At 40.0% G+C, this 26,601-nt stretch overlaps 1 protein-coding gene across 3 annotated transcripts in view; it reads right to left on the bottom strand.

Annotated features, from left to right (window-relative positions):
• LOC124788045 (cytochrome P450 9e2-like) overlaps positions 1-26,601 on the bottom strand; it is a 124,599-nt gene that overhangs the window by 23,021 nt on the left and 74,977 nt on the right. For all 3 annotated transcript variants that reach the window (XM_047255108.1, XM_047255107.1, XM_047255106.1), the window contains exons 4-5: positions 10,480-10,724; positions 8,249-8,399 (exon numbers count right to left, since the gene is read on the bottom strand). In XM_047255108.1, coding sequence (XP_047111064.1) covers positions 8,249-8,399; positions 10,480-10,724 — 396 coding nt within the window. The remainder of the gene's footprint in view (positions 1-8,248; positions 8,400-10,479; positions 10,725-26,601) is intronic.

The following is a 26,601-nucleotide window of genomic DNA, read 5'->3' on the forward strand; positions in this document are numbered from 1 at the left end:
TCTCTTCCCGTTATCCACCAGGCCTCAATCTCCGCTAATTTCACGTTGCCGCCACTTATACCTCACCTGTCATTCAACAACATCTTTGCCTCTGCACTTCCGCCTCGACTGACATCTCTGCCCAAACTCTTTGTCTTTAAATATGTCTGCTTGTGTCTGTATATGTGTGGATGGATATGTGTGTGTGCGCGAGTGTATACCCGTCCTTTGCGAGTGTATACCCGTCCTTTTTTCCCCCTAAGGTAACTCTTTCCGCTCCCAGGATTGGAATGACTCCTTACCCTCTCCCTTAAAACCCACATCCTTTCGTCTTTCCCTCTTTCCTGATGAGGCAACAGTTTGTTGCGAAAGCTTGAATTTTGTGTGTATGTTTGTGTTTGTTTGTGCGTCTATCGACGTGCCAGCGCTTTCGTTTGGTAAGTCACATCATCTTTGTTTTTAGATATATATATATATATATATATATATATATTGAAAACATTGCACACTTTATTAGGATCTTTAATTGTGTTTCCTTCATGTCTTATAATTACAATTTCAGTTTCTGGCTTTGGTGTGTCTTTGTGAAATTGATTTACAATTCTCCATGAGGTCTTGGCTATATTGTCTGATTTAGCTATTTCACTGCTGTATATCTGTTTTCTTAGATTTGAAAGCTCTTTCTTAAAGATTTTCTTGGCTTTGTTGTACTTGGCCTTAAAAACCTGCAGGTTTGTTGACTTGTGTAACACATCCAGGTCCCGGTTGTTTTGCCTGAGTTTTATCATATTTGCTGTAAGTATCAGTCTGTTGGTTTTTGCACTTTGCTTATGGGTGAACACTCTTTGAATTTTCTTAACAGGGCAGCATCTGTCAAAGTGTCTTAGCATAGTATCATAGAATTTGGCCCATTTGTTTTCAGATCCTTCAGTCTGGTAAACCAGATCCCAGTCCTCTATACCTAATTTATTTCTTAGGGCAAGGATGTTACCCTCTTTTAGGATTCTTTTATTTTCAATAACTTTTGTCATTTTTGGGATGCTTGTGTTTACATACTCTACAAGCTGGCATTTGTAGTCAGATTAGTAAAAATCCATATTCCAGCACCTAACACTGTCTTTAATATGTTTACACAGTATAACGTAATCAATTCTGCTAGATGTGGACTTTGTTTCCCTGGTATCACTATTTACTACAATTATGAGATTATATGGGTTAAGAGTATCTATTAACCTCATATTACACAAACTGGAAGATTTTGCCTCAATATTCAGATCACCAAGTATAGTTAGGTCACTGGCACCACAACGTCCCACTACTCTACTAAATATGTCTATGAAGCGAACTACATCAGCCTTTGGTGGATGATAAATCCCAATGACTTTATGTTTTCTCATAACCTCTCTACACTCTTTGGTGTGGACTTCAATGCCTGTCACTTCAATCAAGCCTTCTTTGTTGTACTGGTCTAGATAGTTTATTTTCTTGTACTCGAGATTCTCACAAATGTAAACTGCCACACCATCACCCTTATGTTGCTGTCTACAATAACTATTTGCTAAGGAGTAGCCCTCTACTTTACAGTAAATAATTTCATCAGATTTTAATCCATGCTCAGTTAGCACTACTATATGAGGTGACTGTTCATTTACAAAAACCTGTAATATATTAAGTTTATTTCTGAGGTACTGTATGTTTAGGTGCATGAGCCTTAGTGGTATTTTTAACTGGTCACTCTGATTATCTTCCTTTAAAATGCACTGAGTTGGTTCACTTACATAAGTTCTGGATCCAGGCATTAAAAGTGTTCCTGTTCTTTGGTGATCTCGCATTTCTCAATCCACTACCAAACCTGGCTTCTGTGTGTCTAGTTGTCAAGGTAGCTGTTGAGGTGCCTTCTTGCTCCGTACAGTCCGAGGAGTTGCCGAACTGCCTGGTGTTGCAGTAACTGGAGTTGTATACTCTACCACATTTGATTGAGTAAGTGATGCTGAAGAGTCTGCAGTTGATGCCACAGCTTCTGTTGTTTTAACTAGTTGGCTTGGCAAGTTGTTTTTATCCAGGCCTGGGAATTAGTTAGTTGCTTTACTTTCCCACAAAAACATGTCACTTTGAACTCTGGGTTTTATTGGTCTTGAGGATCTTCTAGGAGCACAATGTGTTTCTGGACTTTTGAATATCCTGTTGCTGCAAACTGATCTTCCTAGTTCATTGTTCGTTAATCCCGACCTTGGAATTATGCTGGCCTCCATGGAATGCATAAGGAAGTCACAGAAAAAAGCAAGTTCCAGAGTAGGGCTGCTGTGAACACTCATATAACTCAGTTCATTGTGAATGGCGTAGAAATATACTTGTCAAGGTGAGAGAGAACTGTCTGAAGTGTCTCTTGTGTTTAAAGAGCCATTCTAATATATGTGGTTTACAAAAGAAAAAATTCTCTCATTTAATAATGTACAGAGAAGCAGTCTGTTGTTGAGTTCTCAGTACTCAGCAACACACCAGATAGGTGAAGAAATCAGTTATATGAAGCATACACAGTATAGCTGGATGCTGATTTGGAGAGAGAGAGAGAAAGATTTTTTCAAGGCAAGACACAGGTAAACAGGAAAAGGTGTTCTGACATTAGCAAGCTATCCTCCGGCTAATGTTATACACTGCCCAGCGAAAACTGTCATGCAAATACCCAGAAAACATTTCAATGTGTAAAGGATTATGAATGTATCATGGGTAGAAAATATCAAACAAGTGTCGATTTCATTATTAACTACCGCTTACACAATTTGTTCTATATGAGTGCCAGGGACACTAATGAGACGCTATAAATCACCAGATTTGCACCTGGTGGTCAAAATTGTCCCACTTTCCAAACTACATTAAAATAAATGTGCTTCAATAGTTGACAAAAAAATCATCCGTCAGTCCTAAATACCCTTGCAACACATCACTTCAGCAAAGTGAACATGTCTATATGTCTTTCTTATATTCACATCTCCTGATCTGCACCCAGTCACCAAATTGGAACCATTAGTTTTATTTTATTTATTTATTTATTTTATTTTATTTTTTTTCCAGTGTAAATCAGTTCTCTATTAACGCATTAGTGTATCTACCAAGTTTCACTGCCATTTGACAATCACAGCCCTCACTGGATCTCCTTGAGTAGCTGCACTCTAATTATGTCTACCCAATACATTTATGCAGTTGAGTAATCTCAGTACATGATTCATTTCTATGTCTGCTGCCCTCAGATGAAGAATAAATTAAGAATGTGAATGTTACACATTTAACTTCGATGGGCTCAAAAAGGAAAGATTTCATGAATAATAGCAGCAGGTTGTTCAGTACAAGTAAGGCTATGCAAATGAAGGTGCTGCTGATAAAGAGAAATTTTCAAACAGCATGTGGTGAAGAATTCACCATGGGAGTGATGCATGATGATGATTATTAGGATGATGATGATGATGATGATGATGATACTGCGGCTTATGTTTCAGCTATTTTGGTGACTGCCTGCAGTGTTTGATGAAAATCTGCTTGTGTTTTAGTGTCATACAATCAGTCTAAGGAAACTACATGACTGCTTTCTAGACCACATGGACAACACTGTTCAGACATTTATTTTGTTATGCTGTTAAATGTTTCAACATGAATGGCATTAAAATTATTCCTATAAGATGTCCTGACAATGAAAAGGAAAGAGTAACAGTGCCCTGGAAGTCAGCAGGATGAAGTCAACCTATGTAGCTCTCCACAGTAAAACCATATCAAACGAGAAACTGGATGAAGATCTTAGCTTCAGACATCATGAGATGGAAAGGATGACTAACAACCTGATGTTAGATTGGCTGATGGTTGTTTGGAACACAGTACTAGGCCATTTGCTTAACAGAAGCAGACTGTTGGTGCTGAATTCTTTCACAGGTCAGCCTATCTAAAAAGTTAAGGATCTGATATCAAAGAATAACACAGATCTAGTAATAAATCTGATTTTATTACACAACTTCAAGTAATGGTTGTTGTGAAAAGGCCTTTCAAGACTAACCTGTGACAGTTTTATAGTGAGTGGCTTCTTCAAAAATACCATGCCCTCAATAATGAGGACAGTTAAAGAAACCTTCAATATACATCATTACTGCCTCGAGCAGACTCTCAGGTTAAAGGATTCAGAAAGTTCTGTGAATCTGATGCCAAGGATGACTCAGAAGATGACATAATATGAGAGGAGTGTCAGGAAGGAAGAAATAGCACCAGGATCATAAATGATGGTGCTGTGATGATGATGGTTATGATAGAAAGTAAAAAGATGCTGTGAAAATAAAAATGCAGGAAAACCATTCTTTTGTTTACTTCTTGATTCATCTTGCATTTTTGTACAGTGCATGGTGTTCTTCTGACATAAGACTGGCCACACTCTGGGGTATTTAGTGCACCACAGGTGTTTCAAGACCTACTACATCTTTAACTAGTCTCAATGATTGCTAGATTTTCAATGGAGGCTTGCTGACTGGCTTCATTTTGTGTCTCTCAGCAGGGAATTTAACTTGTCCAACAAAGAGCCACAGAACAGTAAAAATGCAAACGTCTTTTCCTGCATCTCATCAGTGATCTTAATGATCTTCTTACTTGAGAACTACTCATTTATTTGGTGTTTGTTGCAACCATTGTTCCTGACAACACTGTGTATGTGACTCAGCTCACAGGGCAGGATATCAGCATTTGATTTTTGCATCATGTACCAACATTTCGATCAATGTATTTCTTTTTGTATTAGCAAACTGTGGACAGTCAATAAAGTGCATAAGTATACAATAGGAAGTGTTAACTTTTTTGTATCAGTAAAATAGTTTATAATTTTGATTAGTCAAAATTTGTTAATGACGTACTCAATGAATCCAGCAGTGTGTAACCTAGCTACACTGTCTATAAGCATGGGTCAGCAGGATCACACTGGTAGACACCAGAACCCTATGGAAGCAATGCCACTAGTGGTCTGTGCCTCCAAACATTTGCCATTTAACCATAACCAGTTGCCCATATAAGCATGGCTACTGCCAGATTAGTTTTTATAGGAGTTTGTCTGGATGTCAGTCATTGCCCATTGTCCTCATAACATTGAACCATGCCTGTGTATGGACTCAGATGAAAGTATTATCTACCAGCCACCATCATAATCCTGCTTAGAATTTATTGTGTGGACTCTGATTGTGAAATGTCTTTATCTTTTATTCAGGATTGGCTTATATCTGTGCATATATTTTAACATACAGCCATTGATCTCTAAAACTGATCATCATATGGATAAACATGGTTACACAGTGTCACAGGAAACTATCACCCACTGTTTATGACCCAAATCTATCCTCAGATTTCATGCTGTGAGGATTTCTTGTAAACAGTATTTTGCGTGTGCACATGTGTGTTATGGCACAAATAAAGTCAAGTTTTGGGTGACCCAGGAGTTAAAAATAAAAATGTATCAAGAAGTCTCTTCAAAATAGGGGAGTTGTCTTTTATGTAGGATTGGTTTATAGCTGGGCATTCATTTTAAGATACAGCCATTGATCTCCAAAACTGATCTTCATGTGGATAAACATGGTTACACAGTGTCACAGGAAACCATCACATCCAAAAGAAAAATTTTGGGATATTTGGAACTTTAATCCCAAGAGCATGAAGTGGAAAGGGAGGGGAGGGGTTTGGAGAAAAAGATCTTCACTCCATCAGTTGCTGTTCTCCAAGTAGATGATATAATAGCTGAATGGTTCAAAGAAAACTTGAATCTCATTACAAATAAGTACCCCACTCATACAGTTATAATTGGTGGAGATTTCAATCTACCCTCGATTTGTTGGCGAAAATACGTGTTCAAAGCCGGTGGGGGACAGAAAACATCTTCTGAAATTGTACTAAATGCTTTCTCTGAGAATTACTTTGAACAATTAGTTCATGAGCCCACATAAATTGTAAATGGTTGCGAAAACACACTTGACCTCTTAGCCACAAATAATCCTGATCTAATAGAGAGCATCATGACGAATACAGAGATTAGTGAACACAAAGTCCATGTAGCGAGGCTCAAGACCATATTAACCAAAACCACTAAAAATAAATGCAAAATATATCTACTTAAAACAGCAGATAAAAATTCACTTGATGCCTTCCTAAGAGAGAGTCTCCAGTCCTTCCAAACTAATTATGTAAGTGTAGACCAGATATGGCTCAAATTCAAAGATACAGTATCAACAGCAATAGATACATTCATACCGCATAAGTTAATAAGAGACGGGACTGATCCACCATGGTACACAAACACATCAGAACACTGTTGCAGAAGCAACAAAAAAAGCATGCCAAATTCAGAAGAATGCAAAATCCCCAGGACTGGCTAAGTTTCACAGAAGCTCAAAATTTAGTGCAGACATCAGTGCAAGATGCTTTTAATAGTTTCCATGGTGAAACATTGTTTCAAAATGTGGTAGAAAACCCAAAGAGCTTCTGGTTGTATGTAAAGTACACCAGTGGCAAAAAACAGTCAATATCATCACTGCACAATAGCAATGGAAATGTTACCGATGATGGTGCCACTAAAGCAGAGTTACTAAATAAAGTTTTCCATAATTCCTTCACAAAAGAAGACAAAGTAAATAATCCAGAATTCGAAACCAGAACAGCTCTTAGCACGAGTGACATAAAAGTAGATATCTTAGGTGTTGCGAAACAAATCAAATCACTTAAGAAAGGCAAGTCTTCCGGTCCAGATGGTATACCAACTAGGTTCCTTTCAGAGTACGCAGACACAATAACGCCTTTCTTAGCAATCATATACAACTGCTCACTTGATGAAAGGTCTGTTCCTAAAGACTGGAAAGTAGCACAGGTCACACAAATATTCAAGAAAGGAAACAGGAGTAGCCCAAAGAATTACAGCCCCTTTTACCGACCTCAATTTTCATTAATATTTGGAGCATATACTGTATTCGAACATTATTAATCACATTGAAGAAAATGACACAGATTCAGAAAATATTGTTCTTGCGCAACACAGGTAGCTCTTTATTCCCATGAAGTAATGAGTGCTGTCATCAAGGGATTTCAGATCAATTCCATATTCCTACATTTCCCAAAGGATTTTGATACCGTTCCTCACAAGCAACTATTAATCAAATTGCGTGCGTATCTCAGTTGTGTGACTGGATTCATGATTTCCTCTCAGAGAGGTCACAGTTCATAGTGATAGACAGTAAATCACGAGTAGAACAGAAGTGATATCTGGCATTCTGCAAGGTAGTTTCATAGGACCTCAGCTGTTCCTGATTTACATAAATGATCTAAGTGATAATCTGAGCAGCCCCCTTAGATTGTTTGCATATGATGCTGTAATTTACCGTCTAGAAAAATCATCAGATGATCAATTCCAATTGCAAAATGATGTAGAGAGAATTTCTGAGTGGTGTGAAAAGTGGCAATTGGCTCTAAACAAACAAAGGTGTGAGGTCATCCACATGGGTACTAAAAGAAATCTGATAAATTTTGGGTATACGATAAATTGCACAAATCTAAGGACTATCAATTTGACTAAATACCTAGAATTACAATTACAATCAACTTAAATTGGAAAGACCACATAGATAATATTGTGCAGAAGGTGAAACAAAATAATATTGTGCAGAAGGTGAAACAAAGACTGCGCTTTGTTGGCAGAACACTTAGAAGATGCATCAAACCCACTAAAGAGACAGCCAACATTACACTTGTCCATCCTCTGCTGGAATATTGCTGCATGGTATGGGGTCCTTACCCAGGTAGGACTGACGGAGGACATCGAAAGAGTGCAAGGAAGGCAGCTCATTTTGTGTTATCGTGCAATATGGGTGAGAGTGTCACTGATATGATACGTGAGTTGGGGTGGCAGTCACTGAAACAAAGGTGGTTTTCTTTGTGGTGAGCTCTATTTACGAAATTTCAATCACCAACTTTCTCTTCCAAATGTGAAAATAATTTATGGACACTCACCTACATATGGAGAAATGATCATCATAATAAAATAAGAGAAATCAGAGCTCAAACAAAAAGATTTAGGTGTTCTTTTTTCCCACGCGCCATTTGAGAGTAGAATGGTAGAGAATTAGTATGAAAATGGTTTGATGAACCCTCTGCCAGGCACTTAAGTGTGAATTGCAGAGTAACCATGTAGATGTAGATGAAGTAGAATGTAGAATCATCAAGCCACTGAAAAAAATCTATAAATCAAATAATACTGTTAGCTTACCTGATTCCTGGATACGCTGCTCTTTTATGTCTTCATTTTCCTTCGCGGCAGCATCCAAAACCAATTGCAAGAAGTCATTCCTCCTTGCACTTTCATTATTCTTACGATAATCTTTTGTATCTTGGACCACTTTTGCGAGAAAAGCTATGGACTAAAACAAATAATGGAAATAAACAAAAACTTCAAATAAATAAATTACACAAATACTGATAGTAGAAGTAACTGCAATGTGATTCTGAAGGTCAGTTAAAGAACAAAAACTGGAGAGGCATGACCCCATGTTGCAGTATTTTGCATAATAGTTTTTCAAATATCTTATATCTTACCGAGTTCAGTAGAGAAATTGGTCTGAAGGATTTGTGTATCATCAGATCCTTGCCTTGCCCTAAGGATCAAATAGTTCAGGAACCTAGGAATATTTTTTTCAGTTTTAAATAAGTGTATTGACAGTACTGGAATTTTGCCTTCTGAAGGTAAATATCAGCCACCATCTGTCTCTTTGTAATTCTAATTTCCTCAAATGAATTCCACTTTTCATGTAATTCTTTATTTGTTTGTTAAGCACTGCTTTGTAACTATTGACTTGTTCAAATCTTGATTTTTAATACAGAATTCCCATTCCACAGCACAGATCAAAAAATCTCTGATAGCATGTACAAACTCTTTGACTTCTCCATCCAGAGATACATAAAAACATAACAATATGTTGTTAGAGCACTTGCCTGTGAAAGGCAAAACTGTGGAAATTTAAGAATACAATTAAAACTCTCCAGAATGAAATTTTCACTCTGCAGCAGAGTGAGGGCTGATACAAAACTTCCTGGCAGATTAAAACTGTGTGCCAGACTGAGACTCGAACTTGAGACCTATGCCTTTCATGAGTTCGAGTCTTGATCCAGCACACAGTATTAATCTGCCAGGAAGTTTCATAATTGAAAGTCTCTATGAAATTGTTAATATATTTGCTGAAAATAGTTCAGTGCAGTAGGATGCATTTTATTTTCCTTCTGATGAATTTCTCTTCACCTTCTTGCTGGATTATTTGTGCCCCGCTTCCTACCTGCCCTCAGTTTCTTAGCTTTGTTCACTTTCTCTTCTGTTTCATTTAATACATGCCTGCAAGAATTTTTACTTGTAAAAGTGAAATCCCACCCCTGGTTACTGGGTACAAGGACATATTTGCCAGAAATTATAAAGAGTTCACTCAATCATCATGTTCTGTAGGTCATATCATATAGAGGAACCTTTAAGGATGTGGAAGGGATGTTCAGTACTTGATAACAAAATTCAACACCTATTAGAAATTATGTTAATAAGACAATCATAAGGAATTTTAATACTTTGCCGGCCACTGTGGTCGAGCGGTTCTAGGCGCTTCAGTCCAGAACCGCGCTGCTGCTATGGTCACAGGTTTGAATCCTGCCTCGGGCATGGATGTGTGTGATGTCCTTAGGTTTAAGTAGTTCTAAATCTAGGGGACCGATGACCTCAGATGTTAAGTCCCATAGTGCTTAGAGTCATTTGAACCATTTTTTTACTACTTTGAGAAAAGCTGCTGCTTCTTCAGTTATATCAAATAGTTAATGTTTCTATTGACAACCATAGCAGAATGGCTGATAAGTACTAACCATCAGGGGGCAAATTCCAGTACTGCTGATAGACACACATAAAAGTGAAAACACTAATCCTAGCTTTTGTAACTATTAACTATAGCTTTATGGAAGAAAGATGGATATGTTGGTTAAGGTCAGAAAGGAGCAGCAGGTCTTTCAGTCACCACAATCGCAGGGACCCACCTGTTGTGAAGGACAAGGAGAAACTAAGATCACCTGAGTGACTTCCCACTTCTTTACAGTCTGCCCCAGTAACAGTAATTAATGAGAACTTGGCTGTTTATTGCACCATAAATTAGTGTCATCATCATAGTGATTTCATGTTTCCCATCTTCTCATTAGATATTATCAATGCTAAAGATGGATTCCTACAAGAAAAATTTATGTCTAGAGACTGTTTGATTTTAATAACATAGATCAACTTCTTCTGGGTATGCATCACATCCCCAATAATTTAGAGGAAAGACATACTCCTGTCTGGCTGAACAGTGCTATTGTAAATGATTAATTCATTTTCAAACTTCTATATTTTCCAAAGTATTACAAGTACAAATGTGATTTCTATAAACTTTTCAAAGTGAGGCAGATTGATAATGCTGATACATTGTTTTTCTTTACCTTTTCATTGAAGAAGGACACTGGTAGGTACTTCAGTAGTGGTGGGAAAATAAAAAGTACAGCAAGTATGATAACTCTGTCCAAAACAGAAATGTCATTGAATTCTGAAGCTGTTTTCACAAACTCATCATTTGGGTCCTTCAGCGAGTCACACTGCACACCAAATGCACAAGTTGCAATAACGTCCATTGTGAACCTTCCAAAGAGATCTTTCATTTCAAACTCATTGTTATTATCTGTAACATCTGAAATATAAATGAAGACAAATACTAATAATATGAATGAGGAGACTCATATTTCAATAATACGTATTTTATACTACCTAGTGTGTGCTAATACTTACATTATTGATGTGACTGCAAATACTACACTAGCACTCATTAGACTCTGCTATATCAACAGATTATTTTTCTATACTGAAATGTAATACAGTTGCAGTCCCAGATTTAGCTACACACACAATGATCAAAGCCTTCCCTTGTTTACAAATTTTATTTATAGTTGCTATATGTAAGATTTAGATATGAAACTAGTGCCATTTGAAAAGTAAACACATTTTTTTCTACTTTTTTTCTGTTCAGTTACAGTTTCAATGCTGAAAAAACCTTATAACTTTGTAAAGGGAAACAAATTAACTGTATCCTCTCATATCACGAAATACAGTCACTAACAACAATGCAAAAGAAATTTTAGCTACCTCATGATGATTTATTTGCACTCAGGAACAGTAACACAAATTCAGAAATGTAAGACTTGTCAGTGACTTAACACAAAGTGGCCAACCATCAACTTCAGCTGAAAGCATGCAAGTTGTATGTCTTGTGTGAAGTTCCAAGATATCAGTTTGTAAGGCCTCATGTGAATTCCAGGTTCCATAACTTCTGTACATGGTCTTGTAGGCATCTATTTAAACATTTTTGCACATTAACCAAAGAATTTCCATTTGTTTGCTAATGAAAGTTGCTGTCAACAATTCATTACGAGAGAGTAGTAGGGGTACAAACAAATATGAGGGCTGTATTGTTTCTTCCTCCAATAAGGTCAGAAATTAAAACAAGTGTGAACAACATAAAGGTTTCAACAGGGTTTAGCTGCTAACTCTTTGCAACATAAAGGGGAAATCAATACAAACAGTCTGATAGAGGACAGTCATGGTCTATTGAGCCAGGACAAAACCTCAGATGGGCCTACAAAAGCCACATAAGTCACAACACATGTGTACCACATAATATTTTAAGTCACAGAAAGGCACAAAAAAAGACTGTTGAAAAGTTAGCTTTCAGCCTACAAGACCATTGTCAGAAATAGACAAAAACACACACACACACACACACACACACACACACACACACACACACACACACACAGCTGCCAGAGACTGTGGTCACGTTTGTATGTGTTGCATTTGTGTGTGTGTGTGTGTGTGTGTGTGTGTGTGTGTGTGTGTTGTTTTGTCTATTTTTGAGAAAGGCCTTGTAAGCCAGAAGCTAACTTTCTGACAGTATTTTTGTTGTGCCTTTCTGCAACTCAGCATCTCTGCTTTCTGGCAAGTAGCAACTGTCCTTTTCATTATATTGTTACATCCCATCTGGATGTTCCATTGTTTGACATAATATTTTGAATGCTCTCTCACCTTCTTAAACCACTGCCTTAGTCAGTCTTAACTGCTTGAATCAAATTCCTTTTTTCTTTGCTAAAATAATTAAACACATCTTACTCCTGCACTTACAAACTGTAAATTGACGTTTGCGCAAATTTTACCTCAATATTTTGTGCATTTTAACAGCTTAACCTTTATAAATACAGTTGTCTCATGGTATGAAAGGCAGAGGAACAAAATAATTTTTTTTGTTAGTTTTCCACTCTTAAAATTCACAAAATTTTGAGGTAAGACTTACGCAAATGTCAAGCTCATAATTTTAAGTATAAGAACAAGGTGTGTTTAATATGTAATAATGATTTTAGTGAGAAAAAAATGAATTATTGTTTACATTCAGTATATACACGTATTGTGTAACAGCTTCCCTATCTTCTCTGCAAAAAGCCTAGATTTGTCTGTCAAGCAAGCTGTCATGGGCCAAGCCTTTCCCCATTTGAAGTGTCATTTCATCAGCCCAGTCACTTAATCTCAGAAAAATTTGGTAGTCATGTAACACTATCCATTGGAATCACTGAAGAAGATGTTAAGCTGGTGCAGTAGCATGTGGTAATGCAATGTGATGCAATAGATTTACACCTAATAACAGCATCCCTCTTTGTTTCAACCACAAATGAAAACCTCGATAACAAGAACAGCACGGCACTGGATGATCAGCAAGCCAGCCAGTTGCCTGTATAGTCCCATTTTCCTGTCTAGCCACCCATCTAGGGAGCTTGCTCGAATGCTACAAAGTGTAGTCAGATAGGGAAGTGATAACTGGAGTGAACATCAGTGACCAACTGAGCATTAAGTGCAAGGGTTGCAAAACACAAGGATAGATCAACTGTGGAATTCAGCCCTGTATCAGAGTTGACGTTGTAATGTTACTGACCTGTTCCCTGCAATCGGTAGCTGCTTTTCATTGTGTCACTCTTCATGCAATTATTTGGTTTAATTACAATATTATTAAATGAAGACCACAACATTGTAGAAGTTCATTTGAAATCTTTTCACATTTATTGACACCAGCTTGTATATATTGGTTTATATAGTTCACATATCAATGTCAGTACATCACCTACACTATCATAATTACAATACATTATTTATTTATTTATTTCTAATTAACAACATGAAATTTACAATTTGATAACTAACCACAGAGTGAATCACAACATAACTGTACATTTAGGCTGATAGCTATACACATTAACATGAAACTCACGACATAATGCTGCTGTGAATGGGTGTGTTGGGAAGCCTACAGAGTATCATGTACCAGAGATACCAAAAGTACCTCAAGTACTATCTTCTCCTGTGGATACTGACTCTGTATACTGAATTACAGGATCTATCACTACTTGTCTGCTTCTGTGAGCAGTATGTCAATGGTAGGTCTAGGTGTAACTCAACAATGGAAAATCCAGGACGGAATGTAACAATATTATGAAAAAGTTAGCTGCTACTCACCGTGTAGCAGAGATGCTGAGTCACAGATAAAAATACTATCAGAAAGTAAGGTTTCGGCCAACGAGGCCTTTATCGGGGGAGGAGGGTTAACGGAATAGGAGAAAAGTAGAAAGACTGGGGGTATATTGGTGCAATAGAGGGCTGTGTAGTGCTGGAACAGGAATAGGGAAGGGGCTAGATGGGTAAGGACAATGACTAATGAAGTTGTTGGTTGGTTGATTTGGAGGAGGGGACCAAACAGCAAAGTCGTTAGTCACACAGGATGAGGAAAGGATGGGGAAGGAAATTGTCTGTGTCCTTTCAAAGGAACCATCCTGGCATTTGCCTGAAGCACTTTAGGGAAATCACGGAAAACCTAAATCAGGAAGGACAGACGTGGGATTGAACCATCATCCTCCTGAATGCGGGTCCAGTGGACTAACGAAGGTTGAGGCCAGGAGGGTTTTGGGAATGTAGGACATATTGCAGGGAGAGTTCCCATCTGCACAATCCAGAAAAGCTGGTATTGGTGGGAAGGACCCAGATGGTACGGACTGTGAAGCAGTAATTGAAATGAAGAATGTTGTGTTGGGCAGTGTGCTCAGCAACAGGGTTGTCCAGCTGATCTTGGCCATGGTTTGTCAGTGGCCATTCATGCAGATAGAAAACTTTTTGGTTGTCATGCTGACATAGAATGCAGCACAGTGGTTGCAGCTTAGCTTGTAAATCATATAATTGGTTTCACAGGTAGCCCTGCCTTTGATGGGATAGGTGATATTTGTGACCGGACTGGAGTTGGTGGGAGGATGTAAGGGACAGGTCTTGGATCTGGGTCTGTTACAGTGATATGGGCCATGAGGCATGGGGTTGAGAACAGGAGTTGTGTAGGGATGGACAAGGACATTGTGTAGATTCAGTGGGTGGCAGAATACCACTGTGGGAGGGGTAGGAATGATAGTGGGCAGGACATTCCTCATTTCAGGGGATGACAAGCGGTAGTCAGAATTCTGGCAGAGAATGTGTTCAGTTGCTCCTGTCCTGGATGGTACTGAGTCACGAGGGGAATGCTCTCTGTGGCCAGACGATGGGAGTTTGGTAGGTGCTGGGTGACTGGAGAAATAAGGCACAGGAGATCTGTTTTTGTACAAGGCTGGGAAGGTAATTATAGTCTGTGCAGGCCTCAGTGGGACCCTCAGTATATTTTGAGTGGGACCCCTTGTGACAGCAGATGTGATGGTTACAGGTGGCTAGGCAGTATGAAAGAGACTTCTTGGTATGGAATGGATGGCCGCTGTCAAAGTGAGGTATTGCTGGTCGTTGGTAGGTTTTATATGGATGGATGTACTGATTACTGATATAGGCATCTTTGAGCTGGAGGTCAACATTTTTGAGCTGGAGGTCAACATTGAGGATGGTGGGTTGTTGGGTTGAGTAGGACCAGGTGAAGCAAATGAGGGGGAAGGTGTTGAGGTTCTGGAGTAGTGTGGACAGGGTGTCCCCACGCTTGATTCAGACCATGAAGGTGTCAGTAATGAATCTGTACCAGATGAGGGTTTGGGATTCTGGGTGTAAAGGAAGGATTCCTCTAGATGACCCATGAATAGGTTGGCACAGGAAGGTGCCATGTGAGTGCCCCTAGGCGTACACTGTATTTGTTTGTAGGTAATGCCTTCAAAGGAGAAGTAATTGTGGGTGAGGATACAGCTGGTCATGGCAACTACAAAGGAGTTTATAGATTTGGAATCTGCTGGGTGTTGGGAAAGGTAGTGTTCAATCATGGTAAGGCCATGGGCATTAGGGACGCTAGTGTAAATGACGGTGGCATCAATAGTGATGAGCAGGGCACCATGTGGTAAAGGAAGAGGACTATGGAGAGTTGGTGGAGGAAATGGTTGTGTCTTTTGTATAGGAGGGTAGGTTGTGGGTAATTTGCTGAAGTGTTGGTCTATGAGAGCAGAGATTCTCTCAGTGGGGACACAGTGACCAATCACGATGGGGCTTCCTAGGTGGTTGGGTTTATGGACTTCAGGAAGCATGTAGAAGGTAGGAGTGCAGGGAGTGATAGGGGTGAGGAGAGATATGGATTGTGGGAAGAGGTTCTGGGATGGGCCTAAGGATTTGAGGAGAGACTGGAGATATCCTGCACGATTTCTGCAGTGGGGTTACTGCGGCAGGGTTTGAATGTGACAACTTACATAGTACTTTTGCCAGGACTGTTCCCACAAGCAGCAGTTTACTGTCCCCCACTCCTACCCTGCTATCCCTCCCCTTCCCCACCCCAGCCCAGCCTCCTCCGTATCCCCAACACCCAGTTCCTTCTCCCATCATGTGCTGTTGCTCACAGTGTGGCCTCAGCAGCCAGAGACTGCAGTCATGTGTGTGTGTAAGTTGCATTTGTGTGAGTGTTTATGTGTATGTTGTCTATCTCTGATGAAGGCCTTGTTGGCCAAAAACTCACTTTCTGATAGTCTTTTTGTTGTGTCTATCTGTGGCTCAGCATCTTCATTATATGGTAGGTCTAGGCATCCTGTACAGGAAGGACTGGAGACAGGAACAACTCACAATGTTATGCGCGCCCCTCAAACCAACAAGCTCAAGGTGCCATCTTATACTGAAACCAAATCAGAGCCAGTGAGACTCACTTTACCTGTTGGGACATTTGTTGAGCCCCTGTCAAGGGGAAACATTTGAAACTTATTGTAAATAATGGTAACCGTTAGGAAAATGGCAGAAACTTATGGGAAGGAACACCATGTGCACTCAGTTGTATGCCTGGGGGCCTCATTCAGCATGTGGAGCAGGCTATTCTGGCAGCTACTGAAGGAACAGGACGTAACCAACTGCAACTGGCACACACTGGGACAAATGATGCCTCTTGTCTACACTCTGAAGCCATGACTGGACCATTCCAGTAATTGGAAGTGAAGGTTGAGAATACCAGCCTTGCTCATAGTTTCAAAGAAGCTCAAAATGTAGAGCATTGCCCCAGAGATCGTGCCCCCCCCCCCCCCCTCCCCTCCCCTCCCTGCTCAGGATCTGAGTCAAGTGGAAGGGTTGAACCAAAGACTGCAGAGGTCCTGTGAAAAGTTGGTCTGCAACTTCCTGGACTTGCACCGTAGGGTTGAGAACTGTAGTGTTCTCCTAAATAGGTCTGGTGTGCAATACACATCATAAGCTGCTACCCATGTTGATGACAGTATGTGGTGTGCACACAAGGGTTTTTTAGATTAGGTGATTTTCCATCCAGTCCAGACAATGACAGCTGCAGGAGACCTGCAAGTATCTATATTATTAAGTGACTATCCCAGAATCCAGTACTCTTCGAGAGACAAGAAAAATTTCATTTTCAACATTTCACATAATTATTGACAAAATTTAAAATTTTAAAATTCTGTTGTAATCTACTCATTAAGAGATATAATCATATGTTAAAAGTTTAACACAATAAGACAAGTAAGTGTTACAGGTAGAAAGTGCGTACACATTATATGATGAATGGAAAAAAAAATTATTGCTTACTACATTCACACAGTAAAACTTCAGCATCAGCCAAGACATTTTAATTTATTACTTCTATTCACAACACAGTCTGCAGACAGTATCCACATATACCACTGAAAGTATCTGAAAAATTATATCATTGTATGACACATAGTTCAAGATATAGGACATCAGACATTTTTATGTGTGATAAACTAGCTTCTGCTTAAAACGGTGTGCAAATTACCCAGACTATATTCATTCAGTGTTTCATAATGAGAGCCCTAAGTGATTGCCAAAAAAACTTTAAACATAATTTCAATATTTTTCTAAGCTTTTTCTCATTTACATGCTGAATGTCAAATATTTATTAGTAATTCCATTTTACTGTAATGTGTTCACACATCTTGGCAATCTCCTGACAATGATCGGGGAAGTGAGTATTTCTGACAATGTTCCATGTCCATGAGAATCATCTCACTTTTGGGTCTATAGAACGAAAACTAAACCTGATCTAACATGTTAACTCAGTTGTAAAATAATCAAAAGTTTAAAGATATTTTATACATGGGAGTTTGTTTCTTTAAAAAATAAGGGGTTTACTTGTCAGTGTAAGATCCACAGAAATGCCTCCCTCTGGCCAGAGTATCAAAATCCTAGTGGTTAACAGCCAAACCATTCACAACAAAGTAACAAAGTTTGAAGCCCTCCTAAAAGCAATGAAGCTCATGTAATACTAGGTACAGAAACTTGATTAAAACCCAAAGTTGACAGCAGTGAAATTTTAGGGGAAATTTAAACATATATAGAAAGGATGGGAAAATGGAGGAGGCATATTTAACCAGTAGACAAGAAACTTAAATCCGCCAAGTTAAAAATTGAAGTTGCATGCAAGATTGCTTGGGCAAGATTTAGTATTACAAGTGGGCATAAAATTATAAATGGATCCTTCTGTTGACCATCAGACTCACCTAATGTAACCAAAAACTCTAGACAAAACCTTAGTTTGTGAGTGCATAAGTTCCCCAGTCATATTGTAATCATAGGTGGAGACTTTAATCATCCAACAATCAATTACAAAAATTTCATTTTTGTTAGTGGTGGGCATGACAAGACATCCTGTGGAACATTACTAAATACCTTCTCTGAAAACTGCCAATGACAGATGGTTCAGATCACCAATAATGACAGAAATATGTACATTAGATCTAATGGCAACAAATAAAATTCCCTTCTTAGAGGAGATCCACACTGAAACTGGTATTAGTAACCATGAGGCAGTTGCAGCAAGAACATTTACCATTACATAAAGGGCAACTAAAACAAGTAGAAATATTTATATGCTTAGTAAACTAGATAAAGAAGCAGTAGTGTCATATAGCAGTGAGGAACTTGAAGCTTTTGGCTCAGCACAGGAGCATGTAGAGGAACTATGGCTCAAGTTTAAAAAAACAGTTGACATGATGGGAACAACCCTCCATAGTTACAAAACAAAGCATAGGGCTATAAATAGAGAGATGTTGAATGAAACATATTTGGCTACCAAGCATGCGATGTACGAAGCCTCCAATGATTACCATAGCAGAGTATCATCAAAAGATCTTTCACAAAACCCAATGCAATTCTTGTCATGTTAGTGGCACCAAAGTTAGAGTCCAGACATTCATGGATGAGACAGGAACTGAAACTAAGGGTAGCAAAGCAAAGGCAGAAATGTTTAACTTCATTTTCAAGTGTTCCTTTACTATGGAAAAACCCAGGAGTGTTGCCCCCAATTTAACTCTTGTGCCACTAAAAAGATGACTGAAATAGGTATTAGTGTCAGTGGTGTTGAGAAACAGCTCAAACTGTTAAAATTAACAAAGCTCCAGGGTCTGACAGAATCCCTGTCGGATTCTATACTGAATTTGCAGCAGAATTAGCCCCTCTCTTAACTACAATCTTGCATAGATCCCTCAAACAAAAAACTGTACCCAGTAGCTGGAAGAAAGCACAGGTCTAATCCATCTACAAGAATGGTAACAGAAGTGACCCACAAAGTTACTGTCCAATATCACTAACATCCATTTGTTGTAGAATCATAGAACGTATTCTGAGCTCAAATGCAATGAGATATCTCAAACAGATTGACCTCCTCCATACATCATGCGAAACCCAACCCGCACTTTTCAGGCTCAGCCCCTGCACATCTGGCCACCATACCTGCTGATATACTTCATGGGTGAGATATGGCCCAGCCTTACCTCAGGAGGTTGTTTGTCAACTGAAGAGTCATGGACCTGTTTACACCCAAGCCTCCTGCAGCTCCCACAGTGTCTGGAGACACAAGCGTCACTGATATATGGCACAAGGTCATAGTAAGCAGCACTGCTGCCACAGGCACCTACTTGAGTCTACGTGGTCACATGTCCATGTGACACTGCACCTGTATTCATCCACTAAAGGGTACTTACGTTGCTGATCAACTAATTGATGGACAGTTCAGCTCTGGGCCCCAGATCAACTGCCAGCAACATCCTCACACCTATGCAATGGACCACAACACTTGCTGCAGCCACTACTGATAGGACTGTTCCGTCTCGCACCTTCGCCAGGGTCACAGCTGCTCCAGAAAGCTATGCTTCACTGTGCCTGCCCTTTGATTGTCTATGAGCCCATGGCCTCTTGGGACCCACATTCACAGCAGCTCCTTGCCCATCAGTACTAATGACAATTGTGGGATTCATCATACTGAGCAGCTGCTACGCACCATCATAGGAGTGCATTGTGGTTGTACTTATTTCTACACATGGCTTGTCGTCATCCTCGTTCTCTAAAGCAGTACTGAGTTAATTTATGGTGAATAAACAAACAGCTGCTACTCCAATAAATGGATAAAATTGTTGCCTTAGTACACAACTGGCCAAGGACACTTCAGTCTCAAGTGAAATGTGTGACAGAATTGATGATTTTTTCATAGAGAGGACACAAAATGTTATCTTGCTTAGATGGAGAGTCATCGACAGATGTTGAAGTAACTTCAGGTGTGCCCCATCAAAATGTGTTGGAACCCTCACTGTTCATGTTGTATATTAATAACCTTGAGGCCAATACTAATAGTAACCCCAGATTTTTCACATATGATGCAGTTATCTACAATGAAGTAATGTCTGAAGAAAATTCACAAATATTCAGTATGATGTTGATAAGATTTCAAAGCTGAGCCAAGACTGACAACTTGCTTTAAATGTCCAGAAATGTAAAATTGTTCCCTTCACAAAATGAAAAAAAGTGTACTGATCCTGTGGCTATGATATCAATGAGTCACGGTTGGAATTAGTTAATTCATACAAATACATACGTGTAAAAATTTGCAGCAATCTGAAATGGAATGATCACAAAGTCTCAGTTGTAACTAAAGCAGGTGGCAGACAGCAGTTCACTGGTAGAATTCTAGGAAAATGCTACCAGTCTACAACAGGGACCGAACACAAAAAGTTATGCGAGCCATCCTAGAATATTGCTCAAGGGTGTGGGAGATGTTCCATATATGACTAACAGGGGATATTGAATGAATGTAAATAAGGGCATCATGAATGGTCATAGGTTTGTTTGACCCATAGGAAAGTTTCATGAAGATGCTGAAAGGACTGAACTGGCAGACGCTTGAAGATAGATGCAAACTATCCCATGAAAACCTACTCAGAAATTTTCTAGAACCTGTTTTAAATGATAAATCTAGGAATATTATTTTAAGCCCTTATGTATCACTCTCATAGAGACTGCAAAGATAAGATTAGACTGATTACAGTGTGCACAAAGACATTCAATCAATCATTCTTCCCACACGCCACATGTCAATGACATGGTAAAAGACCATAATAACAGATATAATGGGATATACTCTCTGCCATGCACTTCACAATGTTTTTTAGAGTTTGGATGTAGATGTTGATGTTGATGTTGATGTTGTGAATGACTGCCACACACTTATTGATGGATTGAGCTGCAAACTGCTTATTGATGTGCATAGTAATAAAAATTAAAATATGTTATTATATTTTAATTTTTAACAGGAGAGAGAGCAAAATCAGCAGATACAAATACACAGTCTATTAACATTAATGCGACCACTGTCTATGTCTTAGGCCGGTATTACACTATCAAATTTCTTTGTCAAATATCTTTGTCAAAAATCTTTGTTAAAAATCTTTGTCAAAGATATTTGATGGTGTAATAGGGAACTTTGTCATATGTTGTCCAATATTTGATCAAATCTAGAGCCTCACTGTAGATTTGATCAAAGAAGTCACTTGTCTTCTGTTCACTGCAATCTGACATGTTACCACATGGAGCATTAGCATCACTGCAGCATTCTGTCGTCTGTTGTGTTTTTATAAACATTGCCGGTAAATACAATTGGTGTGTGCCGACAACTACAAAATTAATAGAGATGTATGAAGCTAATGAGGCACTTTACAATGTGAGGCACCCTGAATACAAAAATAGATTAAGACTATTGGAGACCTGACCTGACCTGACCTGACCTGACCTGACCCTCTCCTGTAGCAAGGAATTGGAGTGTTACAGTGAGCCTGTCTTCTGCAGATGTAGCAGTTCTTAAGTGAATATTGTGCTTTGTGATATGAGGATACACTTCACTGAGCACATACAGAAATGTATGCTCATCCATTCTTAAGTAATTGATGTACGACTTGATGCCCTCCACTACAAGCTGACGTAACAAGTTTTGTTGAATGCTTTCATTGTGTCGTCGTAAAACCCACGGCTTCACACAGGTATGTTTCCTCTTTCCCCCTGCTTCTCTTCCGCAGGTGCACAGAGTGCAATTGTGGTACATGCAACTGCTGCGGTTAATAACAAGCAAGTTATTGTTGTCAGCCATCTTGAACTTTGACGAAAAATATGATGACAGTGTAATATCCCTTCTAGCGCTATGTCAAAGATCTTTGTCAAATATATTTGATGGAATATTTGATCACATCTTTGATCAAATCTTTGACAAAGAAATTTGACAGTGTAACACTGGTGTTATCAACATGCAATAACCATTCACACTTGGCTGGTGGCAGCATTAGCAGTGGAGGATATATTACAGCTTTTTGGGGGAAGTGGAAAACAGTGCAATCGCAGTCATATTGTGGAAAGGAAGTGATTTATAAGACATCCTAAAGGGTACAATCATTAGCTTTTGGGCCAAGGTTTGAAGCATTTTCAAAATGGCTTAATTTCTGAACTGTTTCTGTGCCATCATGGTTAAAGTATGCTGTTCATGGCAAAATGGCAATAGAAACTGCAGCCAAGGCAACTGTGGTGCCCCAGGGACCATAGATGACAGTGATGAAAAATGGTTGTGGAGATGTGTACAGGTGAACAGATGTGCAGCTGTTGAACACCTGACTGCCCGGATTACCAAGGGGCTGCAACAGTGTCTTCTCAACGACCATTTAGTGAATGTTGCTGATTATGGGCCTCTGCAACAGGCACCTGGTTCATGCACTAAAGCAGACTGCTGTTCATTGGTAACACAGGCTGTAATTTGCATGACAGTACTGCAACTGGATGCCCACTACACGGTGAAAGGTAGCCTTTTAAGGTGAATCATGTTTTCTGCTTCATCGCACAGATGTGTATTGACATGTATGGTATGAAATGTCTGAAAGCAAACAAGGTGGGAATAGCGTGGGGAATTTTTTCATGGCATTCTCTGGGTGATATCATCATTTGGAAGGCACAGTGAATCAACAGAAGTACGCATCTATACATGGGGACTGTGTCCATCCCCACCACCCAGTTTATTTTTCCTCGGCACTACAGCATCTACCAGCAGGACAACACAATGTATCACACAGCTTGCAGTGTACACGCATGGTTCAAAGAGTACCAGGATGAGTTCACCATAATCCCCTGCTACCAAGCTCTCTACATTTAAACCCATTCAAGAATCTATGGGACCACCTCGATTGGGCTGTTTGAGCTATGGATGGAAACTTAATGCTACTGTCCACAGCACTGTAATCAGCATGGCTCCATATCCCTATCAGTACCTTCCAGAACCTCACTGATTCTCTTCCTGTGCATCTTACAGTGGTCCACTCTGCAATAGCTGGTTATCTGGGCACTTGACAGGTGATCACATTAATATGACTGGGCTGTGTAATAAGCAAATACAATAATAATAAGCAAAAGAGCAAGTCTATTTAACTATGAACTTTATGATGAGAAAAAATGGGCAAACTTATAAATACCATTTTATGATATTACTTATACTTCTGCAGGGACTCACAGAATATGCCAAAAATGGTTAAAAAATGAAATTTTTCAGATGGAACAATTGGCAAATTAATAAGCTTCCTAGTGAAAGTAGACTTTTTGGAGTCAGAAAATTCTGAGCTATAAATTATGGTATTACATTTCAGAAACAACCATTACTTAAGATTTGAATGTTCTACAACACAAGATCTTTGATTATGGACAATTTTTGATACATAACATTTTTTGAAAAAGTAAGATCTTTAATGAGAAGAGGCAAATGAGAGCTTCCAGCAGATTATATCGAACAGACATCTGTTCACTATGAATTTCAGGTAAATTAATTAGACTGTTGTCATCAGTAATTGAGAAATGACAATGTGATATATATCTTGCGTCTTTGTCCTTTGCTGAAATGTGCTCACTTCTGTCTGTCTATTTTCAAAAGCAAACACTTGTGGTAGCCTCTTGTGTTGAGTTTTATCATTGTCAAAAACAGCCACAACAATCCTATCGCGCTTGGGCTGCTGAACTTCACGGCCTCAGTCGAAAGTGTCAATTTGTTACTGACATTCACAAAGAATCCTATGCCGATTCCATGGTACGGGATGCTATTATCCGGTCGGCACCCGACAAAGAAGTTCGGCAACGTGCCCTTCAGTTGGCAAATCCAACTCTAGATGAAGTTCTCTCCATTGCGCAGTCTTTTGAAATTTCTCGTGCCGCTGGGGCGCAAATAGAGGAGTAGGGTGATGTCGGGGAAATACAACCTCTGTGCGCTGTTGACGACGCGTGCGGTGCATCCCCGCCGGCCGACGTGGCTGCAGTGCGCTCCCACGCGCAGCCTTGGCCTAACCGTAAACAACCCGCTAAGAAACTGCAGCAAAACCCCCAGCAACTTCCTTCATGTCCGTGGTGTTTTACGAAACATTCACGCAAGGATTGTCCCCAATGTTGGGCTGTGTGTCACAATTGGAAAAACAAAGGTCATGTGTCTTCCGTTTGCAAATCCAACCGCATACATGATGTTCATGAACATGACGGTGATTCTGATTCTGTGTTATCTGTCAACTGCACTTCTTCCCTTTCAGGGAAGTTATTCCCCACTGTCCAAATCCTTGGTCGAGATGTTCGCATGCAGGTGGATACCGGTTCTGCTGCCACTATAATTAATTCTCAGACGTATCTTCAGTTGGGTTCTCCACTCCTGTCAACTGTCACTCAGCAATTACGGACATACAATAAACAGAAGATTTCTCTCTTGGGACAGTTAAATGCTGAGGTATCTTACAAATCCATCATTCGCACTGTCCCCATATTTGTGGTCGACCAGAGTAATGCAGAGAATCTTTTTGGTTTCGATGCCTTTCGCGTTTTTGGGTTCTCCATAGATGACTATGTCAATATTGTCTCTGATGCTATTCCTTATGCCCAACTGGATTCCTTGTCGACGACATTTTTGTCCCTTTTTTCTCCTGGGTTAGGCCATGCAAACGACTTTGAAGCTCATATCATGCTCAAACCCACTGCTCGGCCTAAGATTTTTTGGGCTCGGCCCATTCCTGTGGCCCTTCGTGATCGGGTAAAACGGGAGTTGGATCGTCTCACTACTTCAGGGTTCTTGCTTCCTGTCACTTCCAGTGAGTGGTCCTCTCCTGTTGTTGTCATTGCTAAGCCAAATGGTGATATTCATCTCTGTGGCGATTTCAAAGCCACTGTAAATGCTCAATGCCTCATCGACACTTACCCTATGCCCCGTCCTGAAGAACTGTTCACTAAACTTGCTGGAAGCCAGTATTTTTCTAAAATTGACCTGTCAGAAGCTTATCATCAACTTCCTCTCGATGCTGCTTCCTGGCAGTTTCTGGTCCTTAACATGCCTTTCAGCCTCTATCAATACCAACGCTTGCCATTTGGGGTTCTAGCGCCCCTGCTCTCTTTCAGCGATTCTTGGAACAATTATTGCTCCCTGTCCCTGGGTGTATCAATTACATGGACGATATTGTTGTCACTGGCTCCACCACTGAAGAACATCTTCAAAATCTCTGCACACTTTTCCATGTCTTACAGACTGCCGGTCTTAAGTGTAATCTTCAGAAATCACAATTTTTTCAGGCATCTATCACGTACTTGGGGTTTCAACTCTCTCGGGATGGTATTCGTCCGCTTCAGCAAACTGTCGTTGCGATTGATGCCCTTCCTCGCCCTACATCTGTTAAGGAACTGCAGGCCTTCTTGGGGAAAATAGCATACTATCACAAGTTTTTACCGTCTGCGGCTTCGGTGGCTCAGCCGTTGCATCGCCTGTTGCATAAAAACGTGCCTTTTCACTGGTCCGTGTCATGTGATGCGGCTTTCCAGAAATTGAAGACTATGCTGAAACAGGCCCCGTGCCTGGCTACTTATTGACCTGACCAACATCTTGTTCTTGCCACAGATGCCTCTCAATACGGGGTCGGTGCAGTCCTTGCACATCGTTTTTCTGACGGTTCAGAACAACCCATTGCTTATGCCTCCAAAACGCTCATGGATGCCCAACAAAAGTATTCTCAAATTGAAAAAGAAGCTTTGGCCATTATGTATGCTCTTCATAAGTTTGGTGTTTTTCTCTATGGCTCAAAATTTCATCTTATTACTGATCACAAACCACTTGTTTCCTTGTTTCATCCATCAACGTCACTTCCCAACAAGGCTGCACACCGCCTCCAGCGTTGGGCTCTTTACTTGTCTCGTTTCAATTTTGAGATTCATTTCTGGCCAACGGCTCAACATGCAAATGCTGATGCTCTGTCTCGCCTTCCCATGGGTCCTGATCTGGGATTTGATAGGGACGAACTTTTGTGTTTCCACCTGGATGTTGCCAAGCAGCGGGTTGTGGGCGGGTTCCCCATCACTGAGGATAGGCTGGCGGCTGCTACGGGTTCTGACCCTACCCTCTCCCGGGTTTTATGCTGTATTCAGAAGGGTTGGCCAGATTGCCCGTCTGCTAAGACTTCTGATCCGTTGCAGAATTACTACGCTTTGCGCTACCGCCTCACAGCTAGGGATGGTGTTATCCTCCTTTCCACTGACAATGCTTCGCCGCGTGTTGTGGTACCTGTGTCTTTGCGTGCTTCGGTCTTGCGCCTCCTTCACAAAGGGCACTGGGGTGTGTCTTGCATAAAATCTGTGGTGCGCCATCATGTGTACTGGCCTGGCATCGACTCTTGAAATAGCACACATGGTCGCTGCCTGCGGCCCTTGTGCGTCACAGGCCACTGCCCCGAAGTCATCTTTGTCACCGTGGCCTTTGCCTGAGAAGC

The sequence above is a fragment of the Schistocerca piceifrons genome, chromosome 3 (genome assembly GCF_021461385.2).
Source record: "Schistocerca piceifrons isolate TAMUIC-IGC-003096 chromosome 3, iqSchPice1.1, whole genome shotgun sequence".
In the NCBI taxonomy this organism is placed as follows: Eukaryota; Metazoa; Arthropoda; class Insecta; order Orthoptera; family Acrididae; genus Schistocerca; species Schistocerca piceifrons.